Genomic DNA, 22897 nt, shown 5'->3' on the forward strand with positions numbered 1-22897 from the left:
TTTCTGCGTTAATCTGACACATTTTGTACATTTAAAAGATGTTTATTAAATTTTATATAACATATAGATTAAATCTCAATTGGCTAAAACGCTTGTTGGAACATATCTTTTGAATATAATAATTAATAATTCTTGTAACAACGTATATTCTTATTATTTTTAAATTTACTTACTCTAGATTTCCTTTATTGTTTATATACGAAGTCTTGAAGAAGCCACCGATATTATGTTATCTATGATCGTAATATGACTCGTAAATTTCATGTTTAGAGTATATATTCCAGGTGACAGTTCATGATTGAGATATAAAACAATAATTTCAATTTTCTTCGTGTATTTGTATTTTTGCACAACATGCATGATGTTGTCATTGAATGATTCAGTTTCAGTCAAATACATTAAGTTAGTGATATTCCATTCTTTTAGAGTGGAAATAGAGTGATGTTCAATTCCTTAGAGTGCAAATATATGAAACGTGTTGCATTCTTAATCGTGATGTTCACTTTAGATGTACCGTAGAACATATCTTCTTCGGCTGCAAGTTCTAGTTGTATTTTATAATGCTTCGGTATTATATCCGGTAAATGTAAATTATCTTCAGTGAAAGACTCAAAAGAATATTTATTAGAGGACTCATTGTTTCCATTTTTATCAGAATAAGCATAATAATGTTCTACTCTTATAAATATAAAGATGCAATTTTCCAAATAAGTTTCGTAGTGTTTGCAAAAACCTATAATGTTCGTTAGAAGAAAAAGAAATACAAACAAAATGTGAAGTAAATAATATTCCCAGACAACACGCGTATCTAAAGGATGCCTTAAACGTCCAAACGTCTTTCAGACATGCATATTGTTGGGGAATTATACTTATAAAAAAGGAGGGAAAACAATATATATATTACAGCTATTATTTTATTAAAATGATTTATAATCTGTTCAGGAAAAAATTGATAATTTCTCTATCACAGATCCATAACATGTTAATTCTAATTTCTGATTGGTATTTAAATGGTATTTAATCTAGCCAAATAAAAGTAATAAATGTTCCTCTGTATAGAGTGAAATTGATAATTTTGATCGTATTTATGTAAAGTTATTCTTGTAAGATATAATGGAGATATATTCATATTTCTTATATTTAAAAGTGATATACACACACACACACACACATATATATATATATATATATATACATAGAGAGAGAGAGAGAGAGAGAGAGAGAGAGAGAGAGAGAGAGAGAGAGAGAGAGAGAGAGAGAGAGATATATATATATATATAGAGAGAGAGAGAGAGAGAGAGAGAGAGAGAGAGAGAGAGAGAGAGAGAGAGAGAGAGAGAGGGGGGATATTTAATGAAATGTTTATTTTTAATTTTATTGCTTTTATGCACAAAATAATAAGACGATACAATTGGTATATAACATATATAATTACATTTAAAGAAAGCATGCGGTTTGCAATGTACAATTGCATATTTCTTTAAATATAATTATATATTCATTTAATATAAACAAAGTCAAATACATTAGAAGTGCACATTTGAAGGTTACATTTTAAATATTAATAACAAGATATATTATTAGCAATTATTAATATAAAAAAATATTATAATATATGCTTATAATATTTTAAATTTAATGCCAAATAACTGATGTAAAATAATATTCATTATTAATAAAAACTGTCTATATAGATGCTGAATATAAAGACAAATTAATACATACAGTTTGTTTCTGAAAGCTCTACTGATTTTAAGGATAAAAAAAGTAATCAGCTATGTACAAACCAGCCAAAATTTTGAGTGTATTCGATAGTTTGCGATAAGATACTGTAAGACATGTATTGCTACACAAGTCATAAACACTTGATTTAATGTCGGAGTTTATTCGAAATTTGCAATAATGGTTTTAATAAAATCAGATTCTTAAAAATTTATTACCAATCTTTATCCTGAAAAGTCTATAATGCAGAGCAAACGCACACGTTGTGTTTGATATCCACACAAATTTATTTTATTTTATAAATAAAATTCGTAGAATTTTATAAATAAAATTTTATAAATAAAATTAGTAGAATACGTTCCCAAAATTTGATTATAAAGTATATTAGAATACTTTATGGCTGTTCAATACATTAAAATTAATTAGAACTAAGTTATACTAATACTACTATAAAACACGTTGCAGCAGATTAGTTACACGTAATAATAATTAAATTATAGTAATAGGTAACATTATTCAAAAATGTCCCAAAACGTTATAAATAAAATAGTAAAAAATAAATAAATAAAGTTATTCGTTTAGTTTCTAATCTTAAATGTAGCTGAGTGTAGTATATAGTTGTATGCATGGCAGACTCTTATTATTTGCGATTGGCCAAATTGATAACGAGAAACTATATACATAGTATTATAAGAATTTATTCACTTGTCTCTCGATTTGAGACTTGCGTATATTTACCTTGGTTTGTATACTGCAAATTTGAAATTGAATAATTTTGTCTCTAATCATTTTTGCATGCTCTGTACAATTCTGTGTTCTGGATTCAAGGCTGTTTCTTATCAATGGGTGTACCTACAAAATTATTTCAATATATTATTACGCACGCACAAATCTTGTACAGTATAGTTAATTTTAAAATGGGAAATCATGTTGCATCAAACGTGAATTTTATATACAGGGTGTTCCCGAGTTAAACGGCCAAACTTGAAATATAAATTTAGAATCTTAAAAATAAAAATTTTCCTGCGAAGGTATGCACGCAAGCGCTTTGTTCAAGAAATATTGAGTTCTGAATTCACAGAATTAGGAATCAATAATTTCGAAATAATATAGGTTTATCTTCTTTGTTTATCTTCTTTGTTTATCTTCTTGTTAAACAGTCATCAGAATTAAAACAATTATTGTCTTTATTGCTTAACATTAACGAAAATTTAAGTATAAAATATTTTGTTCAAAATAATGGCTTGGAGACAAATAGCCTGGAGACAAACGTTGCATCTATCGGTAAGAGAACGAATTTTTTGTATGGGGTGCTTTCAAGCAAAAAAGTTAAAGTAAAGTGCCTATTAATGATCTTCAAACATTAAAACGAAAGATAGTACAAGCGAAGAAATAAAGACGCACAATGTCAGTTAGCCAATCGTTCTCTCACCGATAAATGCAACGCTTGTCTTCGGGCTGGAAGCCATTATTTTAAACAAAATATTTAATACGTCAATTTTGATTATTGTAAAGCATTAAAAAGCATAATTATTTTTATTTTGATTATTGTTCAACATTAAAGAGGATAAACCTACATTATATTTTAAAATTATACATTCCTAATAGTTCTGTAACTTTAGAAGTCAATATCTCTTAAATGAAACGTTTGCGAGCATATCTCCAGAGTAAAACTTTTATTTGTTTTAAGACCCTAAACTCATATTTTAAGTTTGGCCGTTTTACCCGAGAACACTCTGTATGTGTACATGCCATATGTGTACGTAACTATGATATACATATATAACACATAAAATAAGTATTGATGCTTGAATATATTTTCCTGTAAATAAGCTAATAATGAGGTAATACTTTTAAATTTATGTACTAAGTTGTAACAAAAGTTCGTAGCGTTTTTTAGTGAAATTCTAAGTCAATTATTACATTTGTATATAAATAATTATTCAACTACATATGCGACGTTTATTCCATTTAGCATCTTTGCGGTAAATTCATTCCGTTCTTCCCAGATTTCTTATATTCTTCATCGCCAACTGTTAAACAACGTTATGCCTTTTGTTACAACCCAATACAACCCTTATTTTTGTCAATTAATTTTGATTCAAAATACTTACAATAATGGTTAATAGTATTTCCTTTATATTCTTCACAAACGTCATTATCTGGAACATGTTTTGACATTTATCATCAATACATTATCTTTTAATCTTATAATAATAAATTTAATTACTTATTAATAATTTAATAAAGTAATTATTTAATAAAATAAATTTAATATAATAGGTATAGTATACTTTTTATAGTTATTTTCTCTATACTATAGTTTATACAATTCTTTACACTCTGCATGATTAGATCAATATACTTATAATTATCAGATAAATTACAAATATAAAAGTTTACAAAAATAGAAAAATTATAAAAAAGGAATACGATAATTTGACTCCATAATATTTACCTTGTCAAGCTGTTTCTCAGAATACACGTTATTAATAATACCAATTAGTGCTGTGATTGTACTAATTTCTCTATAAAGACAAAATAGATAATATATAGTTAGCATGTATGAGAAACTTTCATAATTATGAACAGAATACATGTATGTTAATGTTTTTATCAAGAAAACTATTTATTACTTTGGTTTAAAGAAATCCCAACTGTTAAATATATTATCAAGTATAGTATTATTTCTTGCATGTCTCATGACAATATAATGAAAGAGATCAATATGGTTTTTATTGATTAAAGAATATCCGTTATTAAGTTTTGATTTCATATCAAGTATAAACATGCGCAGGATAATAAGAGGTTCATCAGAGCAGGCCAAAAATTCAAACATTTTAGTATTTTTTTCATATATAAATGTATCTTGCATATAGAGATGAAGAGTAACGACATCCGCAACTGCCAAACCATTACAATATGTCCAGCTTGGTAAAAGTTTATTATTTCTAAAAAGATCGATCACAAAAATGTGAATAGTCTCGTATACATTTTAATCAAACAGTTTATCAATCGTTGAAAATAATTCAAAAATATGGTTATAAAAGAACGTTATATGAAAAATTACTTAGGCTTCTCTAGATGCCATTTCAATTTAGTGACGGCTTCTGTCTTGCATTTAGGATCGCCCAGAACACATGCCCATTTTGCGGCTTCTTGCCTTAAACATTTTGTAAAGTCATTGTCCTCAGAATACTCCTCGTATCCTATTTTTCGAAGAACTGGACGTAATTGATTCAGCACTTTTATCTAAATATTGGAAAATGAGATAATATATATCCATTGGTTAATATATATTTTAAAAAATTGTTGCGTGTAAAATTATTAACATTTTCTTCAAACTTTTTTTATTTGATAAAACTAAATACAACATAATTCCAAAATATTTGATTCTTTTTTGGATTATTATATGTATTTTATTGTGGCAATATAAACTTATGTAAATTTAGTAAATATATTTTTACATAATTTTTTTATTATTATTGAATTAATGTTTACTAATTGTAAGTAGATTTCAAAAATTCTAATTGCAAAGCTTTTATGAGATAAAATATATCCTAATTAAAAAACAAATTAATTGGTTAGTAAAAATTCTTTTTAATTAAACATATACTTTTATTGAAAATTATCTGAGAGTTGTTATTGTTATTGTAAAGCAATAATTATGTACAGTTTCTTATTAACAAAACATAATTTTACCTTGAGTTGTTTATTTTCGGAAAATGGAAAGAGATATGATATGTATTCCATGGCTTTAAACATGGGATACCATGCTATGTAATCTGTTTCTTGCGACAGATAGTTTGCGAGATCCCAGAATATGTCAGACTTGAGATTGTTTGTTATCATTAAGTGAAAGGCGTCGTCTATGATTTGAGCTCGATTCAGAACATGAATTTTCTTATAGTTCTCAGATTTCAAGTAGCGTGCAATTTTTAGCCAATTCTCGTTATTATAATTGACACGATAATATCCTAATCATATAATAAAGAAATGCTATCTGTTATTAAATTATTTTGATATGGAATTCAATAGAAGAGGTGTTCAAATACTTTTGGTATTTTCTATACATTAGATATACGTTTTATTCAAATTTAGGAATATCTTAAAAGAAATACAAATTATAGATTACTGTATTAAATTATAGTTGTAATATTATATTATTGTATCAAAATGTTGGAATAATATTAGTTTTAAAATGTTACATTGTCTATCTTGAAAATTTACGTGACAACGGGATAATATTATTAATCATTACATGAAGATTATATATAAAATTGTTTTGTATTCGTATGTATTTCTTTTTGAAAAGTTACTTTAGTCTATTATAACCAGAATGTTTTTGTTACTACACATTTGAATATTTAATTTTATCGAGAGACACGGTAGTGTCTCGCGCCAAATACACGCGCAGCGCGAAACCTCCCAGTGTATCTCTACGCGAGCCGACAAGTTGCGAGTATTAATCATTACATGAAGATTATATTATATAAAATTGTTTTTTATTCGTATGTGTCTATTTTTTTGAAAGGTTGCGTTGGTCTATTATAACCGGAATAATTTTGTTAAAACATATTTGAATATTTAATTATTACAAATTGTTTGTACCAACAAGATAATTTAATTTATATACGTGCATGTGCATTTTAATGAAAAATAACTAATTAATATTTACCTGTTTGTTGTATATTGAATATGAACCAAGTATTCTTTAAACTTAATTTTGAACCAATGAGCATATGAAAATTTTTTCCAGAATTAAGCCACTTAATGGTTGGAGTATCATTAAAATCAAGATATTCTTGCGTTGTATTCGTCAGCGGTACCATCCAATCCCCATCATTTATTATGTTAATATATCGGTCTCCTACCTGTACCAATAACACAGGAAAACTTTTTTGCTCTATCCAAGGATCCATTACTTTTTTTATATTAATTGGTAGTGTCAGCAATATTTCAGGCAATTCTTCTTCATAAGCAGTTTGCATGTCAGCCCAGAAATCATTCAGAGAAGCCGATCTAACAAAAGTTTATAAAATTTTATTCTGATGATAACGTGTATATGTGTGTTTGTATAAATACAAACGTAAAATATACAGTTTATACACATGCGCGCGCTTGTGTATAAATGTGTGTAAGCTATTGCCTAATTTATACACATTGTTGACATCTGTATGTCAGTTTTCTTATGCAAGTGACTTGTAAATCTATTTTGTAAACTCCACAGAAGCAATAGAAATAACCATAAGGAGAGAAAGGTCAGTAGTTTTAATTATTAAAAAATATATAGCTATTAAAATAGTTATTAAATATGTCTGTAAACTGAATAAAAGAAAATAAACATTTTAAGAACTGATAAGATAAATAACTATAAAGGTATTGATGAGATAAATGATAGACTCTAAATGTTAAGGAGAAATTTAAAAAGATATAAAATATCAAAGCAAATAATAAAGAAAAGGAAAAAGAGAACAAGTAAAAAGATATTTTTTTATAATAAATGTTAATAAATGAAATAGAATGGGAACATCAACTGTATAGAAACAATTGGAAGATAACATAAAAATTAAATAGGAGTTATGGGTTCACACATGGAACAGAAAGTAATAAAAAAATAAGGGCAGAAGAAAAAATATTAATTCAGAAAAATTATAAAGACAAAAAATTCTTCCTAACAGCATGGTCACCTGTAGGAGCGGACAGAGGAGAGAACAGTTACCCATCCCTGGCTTTTCTGGAAAATACAAATTAAAATAAGATAATTATACATCCATGCAAAGGAACGGGAAAGACATCAGTTGAGAAACTTTAATCTTGAATATACATATGTTGTACATTTATAAATAGAGGAAAAATATAAGTGTTAAAATATTAGTGATGATAGTGATCATAATGTTAATATGTATTGTTGATTTTAATTCCTAGAAAAATTTCTGTGGAAGCCCAGAACCAAGGAATAAAAGTGAAGAAGTAAATATTTGAAAAAAATCCAAGTATGAGAGAGATAAAGGAAAAATAATATAACAAAAAATATGTACTTACTGTCTTTTGAAATATGTATTAATACCGTTCCGAAATACTTTGTCGCCCAGTATACGTTGCAACATGCGCATTATAAAAGGTGCTGCGGCAATTTATGTCATAAAATGTTATTGAACATTTAGTCGTATTAAATAGTAGTTATTATATATATATGTTACGGGCAAAGTCCGCATGGTGTCGGCATTGCCCGGGCAATGTCAGCATTGCACAACGCGACTGGGCAAAGTAGTTTATTAGCGGACATTGCCCGGTTTGATGTGGGCAAAGTTAACACTGCCCATCCAGCGATGGCAATGTCAGCAACGATTATCACATTGCGGACTTTGCTCGGTTCTAAGTGGGCAATGTCGACAATGCTAAATCTCCGTGGGCTAAGCTGCGCTAAATAGACGGACATTTAGCGCAGCTTAGCCCACGGAGATTTAGCATTGTCGACATTGCCCACTTGGAACCGAGCAAAGTCCGCAATGTGATAATCGTTGCTGACATTGCCATCGCTGGATGGGCAGGGTTAACTTTGCCCACATCAAACCGGGCAATGTCCGCTAATAAACTACTTTGCCCAGTCGCGTTGTGCAATGCTGACATTGCCCGGGCAATGCCGACACTGCACACCATGCGGACTTTGCCCGTAACATATATATAATGTCTTTTGTAAGTGCTAGTAATTTTGCAAAGAATCGTTAATTTAAGTTGTTAATTCTTATGGGTATTTTTTTCATTTCGCAGCGAATTATCGTATAAATAAAATGCAGAAGTGTTCTTTCTTTTTTTCTTATAAGATATATGTTCAAAAATTTGTACTATAATTGACTAGTTTTTAACTATTTGAATACTTACCTTTTACGTAATAGGAAAGAGAGAAAATTGAATTAATGTCAGAAAATTGATCAGTTTTTGATATAAGAGGACTCATAATGGATAGGACGTCCAAATGGAGAGATTCTTGCATAGTTTGGATTGCAAATAAATCCGACCAGCTAGAACCAGAAGTCTAGAAACAAAACGAAAGAATAAAATAATTGATGAGCATTTAATAAAGAGATATTCTTATTTGTAACGTGAAATAGCATTAATTACGTGTTATTCTTAGAAATAAATTTGCTATTTTCTATTTTCAATTTTAAATTAAAAAATGCGTAATTTATTCATAACTGTCCTATTCAGACATCTTTACTAAAAGTGTTCAAGATGTTTTTAAACAGCACTTGAGTGAAATTATTTAGAATTGCTGAAGACTTCCCTAGTATTATTTTAATACGTAAGAGAACTTTATTTTATAATAAAATAACATAAAAGATATATAAGAGAAATTCACCTTCTTAACGACATCCTCTATATAGAAAAATGTAGCAATACCTTCGTTCAGCCACATATAAGACCAACTTGATGGGCTGACTACAGTACTCAACCACTGACGTGATATTTTACGTCCTATTAATGATACCACTTTTATATGTTGCGCAGCGGGATAATAATCTAATTCTTCATTACAGATAATGTCTTCCTCTCTAAAAACCATTTATAATTAACGCGGTTATGTTGAATAACATTATAACACGCCATGTTATTAATTCTGCTATTAATCAGTACATATCAGAATGCTTTATTATCAGGTAGGTCGACTTTTGACTTATATACGTATGAAAAAATACATTGTCAATTCATTTTTATAAAATAAAACATGTGTTCTCGAATTATTTGTGAAAAATATATTTTGATCGATAGTTGTGATTACATCAAAGACGTAATGAGCATATTTTTATGTATGACTTTTATTAGTTTTTAATTTTTGATAGTCTGATTGTCAGGTCTATCGTGATTTTTAGCGAAATGTCTGAAGCGATGTTAGATACATCTGAAAATATCTCGTATTTGTCACGCCATATCTGACTTTGCTTTAGAAATAATGAATACCTATATTTTAACGCAGTAATTATATGTTTAACAACTGACAAGGCAAGATACGATGTAGCTACCCAATAAAACCAAAATATTGACAATATTCTAACATTCTAACAGTTTACTAACAGAATCAAACGGAATCTGTCTATTTTGTACATATTTAAATGATCACCAAATGGCAAATTCAACTTGACTTCTGCAATCGTTCTGCCGATAATTCTGATAACAGATTCTATTCTATTTTTGTTAACATTTAACTAATAAAATTTATAACAGATATTTTGCAAAATCGATTTTCGATATATTTAACTATGTAGGTATTTTAGAACTGTAATATGTATATAATATAATAATTTTTAATAAATACAAGCTATTTTGTAACATCTTTACAAAAGATTTACACACTTGATAGACCAGCAAAGAAATTAAAATTTTCATGACTCAGAATAGTTTATATCTATATTATAATATTAATAGAATGAATACAATTTTTGAAACAGTATGGTTTTCTTTATTTAATCCGTCAACTTGCCGTTGTCATGCAATAATGATGTCCGTTGAAGAATCAAAGTTATTCATATGTTTGAATAAGGTTCTAACACATTCATTTATCTTGAAATATATAATAATAATATTGTATTTTGCAGCAAAAATTAATCTAATGAATGTATCTGTATTGCTAAGCAATTTTTCGAGCTTCGGTTAATAGTACAGATCAACATTAATCCGGTTATCGTATTCCGAAAATTAAAAAAAAATTACATAAATTTATACGCGAGTAGTCGAATTCTTGTCGGATGTGAATATATGAAAGTAATAGGATAAAATTTTTTAAAAGTAATATAAAATGAAATTTATCAAAATATAAATACAATATATTCATTATTTTTTTACACGTTTATATAACAAATAATATATAAAAGTATTTTGTAAAATAAATACAATTTTTATTTGAAAAAATAAAGAAGATTCCGCACTGCTTCTCGAATGATTCGACAAAATACTGATGGTTTCATAATTGATATTTTCTTCTGCAGAATCGTATATTTTTAAAGAAATTATATTGGGTCCCTCTCCGAATGATATACAATTAAGTTCACTTAAATTATGATAATTATAACTTTGCTCTGCTAGTATAGAACGTAAGAAATTCTCTTTACGATAGAGTGCAGTTTAATAAGATAATATTTAAATTTATTACTATTATAAAATATCACATAGCTTAAATTTATATATATATATATATATATGTATATAATGATGTATCATGTACTGTTATGATAGTTGCAAATTTCTGCCGAAGTCTATCTAGCTCTGTAAAGATATACAGATTCTCCAACTATTAAATGTATATTTAACTATTAAATTGTATTAACTATTTAATAAGAGCAAAAAGACAATCTCATCTTTTCACAAATCCATGTCTAATCGTGATTTTAAAATATTTGTGTTTAATAATATATATTACCTATAAGATATGAATGCCCACTTTGCCATACCGTCATCTAGTAAACCTGGAATCGCGACGTGTTGCACGTTTGAAAAGTTTTGCAATTCTTTCCACTTAGTTTCGAAATATAACGTGAAAGCTGTAGCAATGAAGCTTGCAAAACTTTGGTCACTTATCGATTGCTTCCTGCCTCGCCAATTAATGTTTTCAGTAGAAATGGTCAAATCACATAGTACAATAACTATAAGGTGAGTGGATATTGCTGGAGTAGTATTGAAAGATGTGATTGCAGTATCATTTATAGTCTCTGATGTGGATATTGGCATATTAGATAAAGCCGTATATTTTGCATGGTGCTCTATAGTTATAGTAAATTTAGCCTGGAATTTTGGCTCATCCCAACATGGAAACATTCTTCGTGCACCCATCGTCCAAGTACGCGTTGCGATTAACCACCTAATTTTATCAATATTCCAGATAACGATAAAATTTCTATTAGTGTGTTAGTAAGAGAGGCCAAGGAAAAATAACACGAAAAAAACATAATGGGACGCTTGTGACTGAGTTTGTTAATCGTTTTTATTCTTTCAATGTGCCTTTATTTTAAAATTGATTGACGATTAACAATTTTAGTCACGAATATGTTTATATATGTGTATTTTTCGCATCTGTCACGTTTGTTCCGTGTTACTTTTGTCTCTCGTGTCTCTCGTTAAAAGATAGCATAAGTGCTAAAAAATGAGAAACGCAATTATTGTGTTATAATTAATATTAATAATATTTCATCACGTGTATTTTTTATTAATGCTTTTTATTATGGTGTAATTTTATATCCGCTCTTTTTAGTATAAGATAGAATAATAATTTTGTAATGTACGATGTATACGTAAAACGGACACAATTTTGGCTAGAGAAATCTAAAAAACGAAACCACATAAATATGATAGTTAAGAAATCAGACCACTTTAATGCTGTACTATCTGTTTAAACAATTAATGCTATTAGAATATCTTTTACAACCCTGCAATATATTTCTGTGTTAATTTCACACATTTTGTATATTTAATTTTGTATATGTAAATTTTATTAAATTTTATATAACATATAGACTAAATCTCGATTAGCTAAAACGCTTGTTGGTACATATCTTTTGAATATTAATAATTCTTGTAACAACGTGTATTCTTATTATTTTTAAATTTACTTACTTTAGATCTCCTGTATCGTTTCTGTACGAAGTCTTGAAAAAACCACCGATATTATTATTTATAATACTCGTAAATGCCATGTTTAGCATGTATTTTCCAGGTGTTAGTTCATAATCAAAGTAAAAAACGATAATTTCCATTTTCTTTATGTATTTGTAACTTTGTATAATATGCTTGTTGGTTTCATTCGTGGTATTATGTTCAATCAATGTTACATTTGTGATATTCAATTCAGAGTGCGAATATATCAAACTTGTTGCATTCTTAATCGTGATGTTTACTTCAGATGTACCGTAAAACATATCTTCTTCGGCTGCAAGTTCTAGTTGTATTTTATAATGCTCCGGTACTATATCCGGTAAATATAAATTATCTTCAGTGGAAGACTCGATGGAAAATTCAGTAGAAGACTCATTGTTCCCATTTTCATCAAAATAAGCGTAATAATATTCTACTCTTATAAATATAAAGATGCTAGTTAATAGCAGTTGTAATAATCTCATGGCAAATCCAAATAAAGTTTAGTAGTGTTTGCGAAAACCTATGTTCGTTAGAAAAAAAAGAAATACAAACGAAATGTAATGTAAATAATATTTCCAGACAACAAACGTGTATCTAAAGAATGCCCTAAACGCCACAACGTCCTTTAGACATACGTGTTGTCTGGAAATTAATTATAAAGAAGAAGAAAAACAATTACAACTATTATTTTATTAAAATGATTTATAACCTATTCAAAAAAAATTAATAACTTCTATCACAGATCTTGGCTCATAATATGTTATAATTATATTAATTTCTAAAGTTAGAGCTATATTGTGACACAATTTATGTAATTTTTAGAGAATTGCACAATATTTTTTTCAAAATCTTGAAGATTTCGTTTTAGAATGTAATGTTTAATAAAGAGAATATTTCCTTCATCAAGCTTGTTTAACGTGCTGTAAAATACTAATTTTGATGTATATTGATGTATATAATGTATATATACATACGTAGAAGTATTTGTACTAGAAATGATAAAAGTGAGAATCTCTTTCAAAATGTCTCACGGGAATAATGCATCCGAAAGAGTCCAAAAAACCGATACGGTTAAATCACCGATTCCAAGTAACTAAATATGGATAACAATAAAAAAACACATATTCGCTCGCAAAAACATATGCATCTGCGAGAGCATATAAATGTTATTTAATCTAGCCAAATAAAAATAATAATCTTTCTCTGTATAGAGTAAAATTGATAATTTTGATCGTATTTATGTAAAATTTTCCTTATAAAATAAAATGGAGATATATTTATTTTTTTTTAATTTGTATATTGAAAAGTGATATATATAGTTGTTCTACTTTGGTAAGTTATTCTATATAATGAAATTTTGTGCTAATAGATGTCTACAGCTCATTCTAACAATTAACAGCAATTAACGCTTACAATTACGAACCGTCAGTGCCAGAAGCGTAGAATCGCGCGATCTTTCCGTTTCGACGGATCACTCAGAACTGACGATAATATTGACGACGACGTGATACATATCATAATAAGTATGTAATGTCATGTAAACAGATTCTCTAAGACCGTTGAATAGATTTCCTATTTTCCCATTGAATTTCAATAGGACATCAAATAAACTTGCATTTTATTCTTACATCATATAAAATCACAATTATTAAGAAGTTTGTAATTAATTATAATATTTAATATTATTTATTTCTTACTATGTAAAAAATTGTTCTTTCTATGTTATCATATGACTATTGAACATTCTTAATAAGTAAATTTCAAGGAAATCTGAGTTTATTGCTTTATTTTACCAAATTTAGAATTTGTAACATCTGTTACAAATTCTAAATTATATAAAGCGGTATATATTTGGTAAAACAAAGCTATGAATTTAGATTTCCTTGAAATTGACTTATTAAGAATGTTCAATAATCATGATAGCGTAGAAACAACAACGTGATTAGCTTTGAATAAGGACGTATTTGAGATATCCTAAATCTTGAAATTTGCAGTCTTTCACCGCCTAACAAAAAATTGGCGAACATAATCATTGATAACATCTCAAAGTAAGGACTTTGAGGGCTTTGGGACAAAGGCCCCAAAGAGGGAAAGGGAGAGAAAAAGAGAATATCGAAGCCAGCCAAATATATATACCTGATAAAATGTTTACTTTTAATTTCTTTATTACTTTTATGCACAAGATAATAAAATACAATTGGTATATAACATATATAATTACATTTAAAGAAAGTATGCGAGTTGCGATGTGCAATTGCATATTTTTTTAAAAATAATTACATACTTGTTTAACATAAACAAAGTCAAATACATTAGATCTGCACATTCGAAGTTATATTGAAAATATTAATAACAAAGTATTATTAGTAGAAATCATTAATATAAAAAATATTATAGTATATATGCTTATAATATTTTAAATTTAATGCCAAATATCTTATGTAAAATAATATTCATTATTAATAAAATCTGTATATAGATGCTGAATATAAATACAAATTAATACATACAGTTTATTTTTGAAAGCTTTGTCTACTTTGGGATCTATTCGAATGACTTTAAGGATAAAAAAAGTAATCAGCTATGTACAAACCAGCCATAATTTTGAACGTATTCGATAGTTTGCGATAAGATACTGTAAGACATGTATTGCTACACAAGTCATAAACACTTGATTTAATGTCGGAGTTTATTCTAAATTTACAATAATTGCTTTAATACAATCAGATTTTTGAAAATTTATTATTAATTTTTATCCTGAAAGGTCTATGATGCGGAACAAACGCACACGTTGTGTTTGATTTCCAAAGAAATTTATTTCATTTTATAAATAAAATTCGTAAAATTTTATAAATAAAATGTTTTAAATAAAATTAGTAGAATACGTTCCCAAAATTTGACTACAAAGTATATATTAGAATACTTCATAGCTGTTCTATATACATATATAAATTAATTAGAACTACGTTTTACTAATACTACTATAAAACACGTTTGCAGCAGATCAGTGACAGGTAATAATAATTAATAATTAAATTATAGTAATAGATAACATTATTCAAAAATGTCCAACATATCTGTCCATCATAAATAAAATAATAAGAAATAAATAAATAAAGCTATTCGTTTAGTTTATAATCTTAAATGCAGCTAAGTGTAGTATATAGTTGTATGCATTGCAGTTTCTTATTATTTGCGATTGGCTAAATTGATAATAAGAAACTACATATATGTACCATAAGATTCTAAGTGTCTCTTGATTTGAGACAAGCGTATGTTTACCTTGGTTTGTATATAGCAAGTTTGAAATTTAATAATGTCGTTTCTAATCACTTTTGCATACTCTGTACAATTCTGTGTTCTGGATTCAAGGCTGTTTCTTATCGATGGATGTATCTACAAAATTATTCCAATATATTATTACACACGCACAATTCTTGTACAGTAGTTAATTTTAAAATGGGAAATCATGTTGCATCAAACGTGAGAAAATATTACGTTAAATTTTATATACAGGGTATTTCAGAGTTAAACGGCCAAACTTGAAATATGAATTTAAGATCTTAAAAACAAAAATTTTTCACTCGAGGTATGCGCGTAAACGCTTCGTTTAAAGAATATTATATTGAGTTCTAAATTTATAGCATTAGAAATCAATAATTTCGAAATAATATGGGTTTATCCTCTTTACTGCTAAACATTCATCAAAATTAAAACAATTGTTCTCTTTACTGCTTCATATTAATTAAAATGTAAGTATTAAATAATGAAGAAAATTTTCTTCGCCAGTGGATAAATAACAGTATAAGAATTCTTTGTATCTAATTCTTACAGTAAGTCTGTAAGAATATTTATACATTTGAAAAGGACTCGAATTAGAGTCGACGTGTTGACTTTTTAATTAAATTTCCAGTTATCGTCAAAAAATTCTTATACTGTTAAGTATTAAATATTTTGTTCAGAATAATGGGTTCCAGACATGAAGACAAGCGTTGCACCTATCGGTGAGAGAACGAGTATTGTACGGAGTGCTTTCAAGCAAAAAAAGTGTATGTAGTGTCTATTAATGATGTTCAAACATTAAAATGGAGGATAGTCCAAGCATGCGAAGAAATAACAGACGCACAATGTCAGTCAGCCATTCGTTCTCTCATAGATAAGTGCAACGGTTGCCTCCGGTCTAGAGACCATCATTTTGGACAAAATATTTAATACGTTAATTCTGATTATTGTAAAGCACTAAAAAACACAATTATTTTTATTTTGAATATTATTCAACGTTAAAGGGGATAAACCTATTACATTATTTTGAAATTATACATTCCTATAATAGTTTTGTAACTAAAGTTTTGTAACTTCAGAAGTTAATATCTTTTGAATAAAGCGTTTGCGATCATATCTCCAGAGTAAAATTTTTTGTTTTGAGAACCTAAACTTATATTTTAAGTTTGACCCGAGAACACTCTGTACGTGTAAATGCATACATAAATACATATGTGTATGTATCTATAATATACATATACAACACACAAATATGTTGATGCTTGAATATATTTTCCTGTAGATGAGTTATTAATGAGGTAATACTTATAGATTTATGTATTAAGTTGTAACAAAAGTTCGTAGCGTTTCTTTAGTGAAAGTCTAAGTCAATTATTACATTTGTATTAAATATTTATTTAAATACATATATGTGCCGTTTGTTCCATTTGCCATCTTTGCGGTAAATTCATTATTCCGTCCTTCCAAAATTTCTTATATTCTTCATCGCCATCTAAACAACGTTACACCTTTTGTTACAACCCAATATAAACCGTATTTTTGTCAAGTAAATTTGGTTTAAAATACTCATGATTAACACTAACGGTTAATAGTAATTCCTTCATATTCTTCACAAACGTCATTATCTGAAACATTATGACATTTATCATCAATAAATTATCTTTTAGTCTTATATTAATAAATTTAATATAATAGGTATAGTTTACATCTTATAGTTATTTTCTCTATACTATAGTTTATACAATTCTTTACACTCTGCATGATTAGATCAAAATATTTATAATGCATCAGATAAATTACAAATATAAAAGTTTAAAAAGTTTAAAAAATAAAAGAATTACAAAAAAGAAATGCGATACTTGACTCCATAAAATTTACCTTGTTGAGTTGCTCCTTAGAATACACATGGTTAATAATATCAACTAGTGCTGTGGTTGTACTAATTTCTCTATAAAGACAAAATAGATAATATATAGTTAGCATGTATAAGAAACTTTTATAATTATGAACAGAATACATCTATGTTAATGTTTTTATAAAGAAAACTTTTATTACTTTGGTTTTATTTGATCCCAATTGTCTAATATATAATCAAGTGCAATATTATTTCTTGCATGTCTCATGACAATATAATGGAAGAGATCAATATAGTTTTTATCGATTAAAGAATATTTGTTATAAGGCTTTGATTTCATTAAAGTTATAAACGTGCGCAGGATAAAAATATGGTTATTAGAGCAGGTAAAAAATTCAAACATATTAATATAGTTTTTGTCTATAAATGTCTTCATATAGAGCCGAAGAGTAACATCATCCGCAACTGCCAAACCATTACAATATGTCCATTTTCTCCACCATGGTAAAAGTATATTATTTCTAAAATGATTGATCATATAAGTTTGACTATTCTTGTATACATCCGAATAAAACAGTTTATATAAGCGTTGAAACAATAAAAAAATATAGTTATGAAAGAACGTTGTGAAAAATTACTCAGGATTCTCTAGATGCCATTTCAATTTAGTGACGGCTTCTGTCTTGCAGTCAAGATCACCTAGAACGCATTCCCATTTTACGGCTTCTTGCCTTAAACACGTAGCCATATAAACATCATGGTCCTCAGAATTCTCCTCATACCCTATTCTTCCAATAAGTCGGTTCAATCGATACAGTAAGATTACCTAAATATTGAAAGATAAATTAATATTTCTATCGATTAATATCTTAAGAAGTTGTTGCATATAAAATTATTAACATTTTCTTCAAACATTTTTTATTTAAAAAAACTGAATACAATGTAATCTCAAAATATTTGATTCTTTTTTGGATTATTATATGTATTTTATTGTGGCAATATAAACTTGTAATTGTAAATTTAGTAAATATATTTTTACATAATTTTTATTATTATTGAATTGCTGTTTACTAAAATTGTAGGTAGATTTCAAAAATTGTAAGCGCAAAGCTTTCATGAGATAAAATATCCTACTAATAATATCCTACTAATAATATATCCTAATTAAAAAACAAATCAATTGATTAGTAAAAATTTTATAATGTAACGTAATCTTTTCGTTTTTTATCATTATTTTTTTTTATATTTTTGTGAAATAGTTATGAAATTTTAAAGAATGGATTATAGCATTGAAAGGAATTAACGCATAGTTAAAACATTACAGACTTTATGACTTTATAAAATCAAATACAATATTACATCAATTTACATTAATTTCTGTGCTTATAAATAGTGAAATAAAGAAAATAAAGATAATATTATTTAAAACATAATAAAAATGTAAAAAACTTTTATCTTTAATTTTTTTGCATTTGAGCCAAATTGCGGAAGAGCATAACTGAATCCTTTTTAATTAAACATATACTTTTATAAAAAATTACCTGAGAGTTATTATTGTTATTGTAATGCAATAATCATGTATAGTTTCTTCTTAATAAAACATAATTTTACCTTAAGCGGTTGATGTTCGGAAAATAGGAAGAGATATGACATGTCTTCTATAGCTTTAATCATAGGATACCATGCTCTGTAATCTGTTTCGTGGGACAGATATTTCGTGAGATCCCAAAATATGTCAGAATTGAGCTGGTTCGCTATCATAAGATGATACGCGTCGTCTATGATTTGAGCTCGATTGAGAACATGAATTTTTTTATATTTCTTCTCAGAGTTCAAGTAGCGTGCAATTTTTAACCAATTCTTGTTATTATATTTGACACGATAATATCCTATCATATAATAAAGAAATGCTATCTGTTATTAAATTATTTTGATATGTAATTCAATAGGAGAGGTGTTCAAATACTCTTGGTATTTTCTATACATTAGATATACGTTTTATTCAAATTTACAAATATCTTAAAAGAAATACAAATTATAGATTACTGTATTAAATTATAGTTGTAATATTATTTTATTGTATCAAAATGATGGAATAATATTAGTGTCAATGTTACATTGTCGATCTTAAAAATTTACGTGACAACGGGATAATATTATTAATTATTAAATAAAGATTATATATAAAATTATTTTTTATTCGTATGTGTCTATTTTTTTGAAAGGTTGCGTTGGTCTATTATAACCGGAATTGTTTTGTTAAAACACATTTGAATATTTAATTATTACAAATTGTTTGTACCGACAAGATAATTTAATTTATATACGTGCATGTGCATTTTAATGAAAAATAACTGATCAATATTTACCTGTTTGTTGTATATTGAATATTATCATAGTATCCTTTAAACTTAATTTTGGAACAATGAGCATATTATAATTTTTTCCAGAATTAAGCCACTTAATGGTTGAAGTATCATTAAAATCGAGATATTTTTGCGTCGTATTCGTCAACGGTATCATCCGATCCCCATCATTCGTGATTAGAATATATGAATCTTCTAACTGTACAGATAACACAGGAAAACTTTTTTGCTCTATCCAAGGATCCATTACTTTTGTTATATTAATTGGCAGTGTCGGCAATATTTCAGGCAATTCTTCTTCATAAGCAGTTTGCATGTCAGTCCAGAAATCATCCAGAGAAGCCGATCTAACAAAAGTTTATAAAATTTTATTCTGATGATAATGTGTGTATGTGTGTTTGTATAAATACAAACATAAAATATACAGTTTATACACATGCGCGCACTTATAAATGCGCGCTGTATAAATGTGTGTAAGCTATTGCTTAATTTATACAAATTATTTACATCTGTATGTCAATTTTCTTATGCAAGTGACTTGTAAATCTATTTTGTAAACTCCATAGAAGCAATAGAAATAACCATAAGGAGAGAAAGGTCAGTAGTTTTAATTATTAAAAAATATATAGCTATTAAAATAGTTATTAAATATGTCTGTAAACTGAATAAAAGAAAATAAACATTTTAAGAACTGATAAGATAAATAACTATAAAGGTATTGATGAGATAAATGATAGACTCTAAATGTTAAGGAGAAATTTAAAAAGATATAAAATATCAAAGCAGAGAATAAAGAAAAGAAAAAAGAGAACAAGTAAAAAGATATTTTTTATAATAAATGTTAATAAATGAAATAGAATGGGAACATCAACTGTAGAAACAATTGGAAGATAACATAAAAAATAAATAGGAGTTATGGATTTATGGAACAGAAAGTAATAAAAAAATAAAGGCAGAAAAAAAATATTAATTCAGAATAATTATAAAGACAAAAAATTCTCCCTAACAGCATGGTCATCTGTAGGAGCGGACAGAGGAGAGAACAGTTACCCATCCCTGGCTTTTCTGGAAAATACAAATTAAAATAAGATAATTATACATCCATGCAAAGGAACGGGAAAGATATCAATTGAGAAACTTTAATCTTGAATATACATATGTTATACATTTATAAATAGAGGAAAAATATAAGTGTTGAAATATTAGTGATGATAGTGATCATAATGTTAATATGTATTGTTGATCTCAATTCCTAGAAAAATTTCTGTGGAAGCCCAGAACCAAGAAATAAAAGTGAACAAGTAAATATTTGAAAAAAATCCAAGTATGAGAGAGATAAAGGAAAAATAATATAACAAAAAATATGTACTTACTGTCTTCTGAAATATGTATTAATACCGTTCCGAAATACTTTGTCGCCCAGTATATGTCGCAACATGCGCATTATACAAGGTGCTGCGGCAATTTATGTCATAAATAATTATTGAACATTTAGTCGTAAAATAGTAGTTATTATATTAATGTCTATTGTAAGTGCTAGTAATTTTGCAAAGAATCGTTAATTTAAGCCGTTAATTCTTATGGGTAATTTTTTCATTTCGCAGCTAATTACTGTATAAATAAAATGCAGAAATGTTTTTTCTTTTTTTCTTATAAGATATATGTTCAAAAATTTGTACTAATTGACTAATTTTTAACTATTTGAATACTTACCTTTTATGTAATAGGAAAGAGAGAAAATTGAATTAATGTCAGAAAATTGATCAATTTTTAATATAAGAGGACTCATAATGGATAGGACGTCCAAATGGAGAGATTCTTGCATAGTTTGGATTGTAAATAAATCCGACCAGCTAGAACCAGACGTCTAAAAACAAAACGAAAGAATAAGATAATTGATGAACATTTAATAAAGAGATATTCTTATTTGTAACGTGAAATAGCATTAATTACGTGTTATTCTTAGAAATAAATTTGCTATTTTCTATTTTCAATTTTAAATTAAAAAATGCGTAATTTATTCATAACTGTCCTATGCAGACATCTTTACTAAAAGTGTTAAAGATGTTTTTAAACAGCACTTGAGTGAAATTATTTAGAAAAATTGCTGAAGACTTCCGTAGTACCATTTTAATATGTAGGGGAACTTTATTTTATAATAAAATAACAAAAGATATATAAGAAATTCACCTTCTTAACGAGATCCTCTATATAGAAAAATGTAGCAATACCTTCGTTCAGCCACATATAAGACCAACTTGATGGACTGACTACAGTACTCAACCACTGACGTGATATTTTACGTCCTATTAATAATGCTATTTTTATTCGTTGCCCAGCGGGATCTAATTTTTCATTATAGATAATGTCTTCCTCTCTAAAAAACCATTTACAATTAACGCGGTTATGTGAATCAACGTTATCAACACGCCATGTTATTAATTCTGCTATTAATCAGTACATATCAGAATGCTTTATTATCAGGTGGGTCGACTTTTGACTTATATACGTATGAAAAAAATATATTGTTAATTTATTTTTATAAAATAAAACACCTGTTCTCGAATTATTTGTGAAAAATATACTTCGATCGAGAGTAGTGATTATATCAAAGACGTAATAGGTATATTTTTATGTATAACTTTTATTAGTTTTTAATTTTTGATAGTCTGATTGTTGAGTCTATCGTGATTTTTAGCGAAATGTCTGCCAGCGATGTTAAATACATCTGAAAATATCTCGTATTTGTCACGCCATATCTGACTTTGCTTTAGAAATAATGAATACCTATATTTTAACGCAGAAATTATATGTTTAACAACTGACAAGGCAAGATGTAGCTACCGAATAAAAGCAAAATATTGACAATATTCTAACATTCTAACAGTTTGCTAACAGAATCAAATGGCAGATTCAACTTGACTTCTGCAATCGTTCTGCCGATAATTCTGATAACAGATTCTATTCTATTTTTGTTGACATTTAACTAATAAAATTTATAACAGATATTTTGCAAAATCTATTTTCGATATATTTAACTATT

At 27.4% G+C, this 22897-nt stretch overlaps 2 protein-coding genes across 8 annotated transcripts; both read right to left on the reverse strand.

Annotated features, from left to right (window-relative positions):
• Positions 1–1420: 1420 nt before the first annotated feature.
• LOC139770921 (aminopeptidase N-like) lies at positions 1421–13843 on the reverse strand. 7 transcript variants are annotated; one of them, XM_071703210.1, is made up of 13 exons: positions 12331–13112; positions 11141–11578; positions 9086–9278; positions 8608–8761; positions 7768–7849; positions 6401–6744; positions 5425–5699; positions 4793–4974; positions 4359–4673; positions 4181–4250; positions 3837–3884; positions 2461–2574; positions 1423–2395 (listed from the first exon to the last, which is right to left on the reverse strand). In XM_071703210.1, exons 1-13 carry the CDS (start codon positions 12831–12833, stop codon positions 2363–2365), a joined length of 2751 nt encoding a protein of 916 aa, XP_071559311.1. In that variant the 5' UTR covers positions 12834–13112; the 3' UTR covers positions 1423–2362. The 7 variants fall into 7 exon arrangements, with proteins under 7 accessions (XP_071559314.1, XP_071559311.1, XP_071559310.1 ...); XM_071703209.1 differs by adding an exon at positions 13775–13843 and having other exon boundaries at positions 1425–2574; positions 12331–12871; XM_071703208.1 differs by adding an exon at positions 13765–13838 and having other exon boundaries at positions 1425–2574; positions 12331–12871.
• Positions 13844–14536: 693 nt separating this feature from the next.
• Positions 14537–22823, reverse strand: LOC139770923 (aminopeptidase Q-like). Its single transcript, XM_071703214.1, has 10 exons — positions 22045–22823; positions 21568–21721; positions 21228–21309; positions 19858–20201; positions 19100–19377; positions 18127–18314; positions 17689–18009; positions 17512–17581; positions 17217–17258; positions 14537–15747 (listed from the first exon to the last, which is right to left on the reverse strand). Exons 1-10 carry the CDS (start codon positions 22099–22101, stop codon positions 15574–15576), a joined length of 1710 nt encoding a protein of 569 aa, XP_071559315.1. The 5' UTR covers positions 22102–22823; the 3' UTR covers positions 14537–15573.
• Positions 22824–22897: the final 74 nt, after the last annotated feature.

This window comes from Temnothorax nylanderi, unplaced genomic scaffold, assembly GCF_030848795.1.
Source record: "Temnothorax nylanderi isolate EJ_2023f unplaced genomic scaffold, tnyl_v1.0 TNYL_tig0034_pilon, whole genome shotgun sequence".
NCBI classification, from domain to species: domain Eukaryota; kingdom Metazoa; phylum Arthropoda; class Insecta; order Hymenoptera; family Formicidae; genus Temnothorax; species Temnothorax nylanderi.

What these genes read in the sequence shown, in the direction of transcription:
- LOC139770921 (XM_071703209.1), bottom strand. Translation starts at nt 12,833, where the DNA reads ATGAGATTATTACAACTGCTATTAACTAGCATCTTTATATTTATAAGA. An exon ending in TCTTTCCTATTACGTAAAAG is followed by an intron (nt 7,850 to 8,607) that starts GTAAGTATTCAA and finishes AAATTGCCGCAG; the next exon opens with CACCTTTTATAATGCGCATG. An exon ending in TGGCATCTAGAGAAGCCTAA is followed by an intron (nt 4,674 to 4,792) that starts GTAATTTTTCAT and finishes CGATCTTTTTAG; the next exon opens with AAATAATAAACTTTTACCAA.
- LOC139770923 (XM_071703214.1), bottom strand. Translation starts at nt 22,101, where the DNA reads ATGTGGCTGAACGAAGGTATTGCTACATTTTTCTATATAGAGGATCTC. An exon ending in ATTCAATATACAACAAACAG is followed by an intron (nt 19,378 to 19,857) that starts GTAAATATTGAT and finishes ATTATATGATAG; the next exon opens with GATATTATCGTGTCAAATAT. An exon ending in TGGCATCTAGAGAATCCTGA is followed by an intron (nt 18,010 to 18,126) that starts GTAATTTTTCAC and finishes CAATCATTTTAG; the next exon opens with AAATAATATACTTTTACCAT.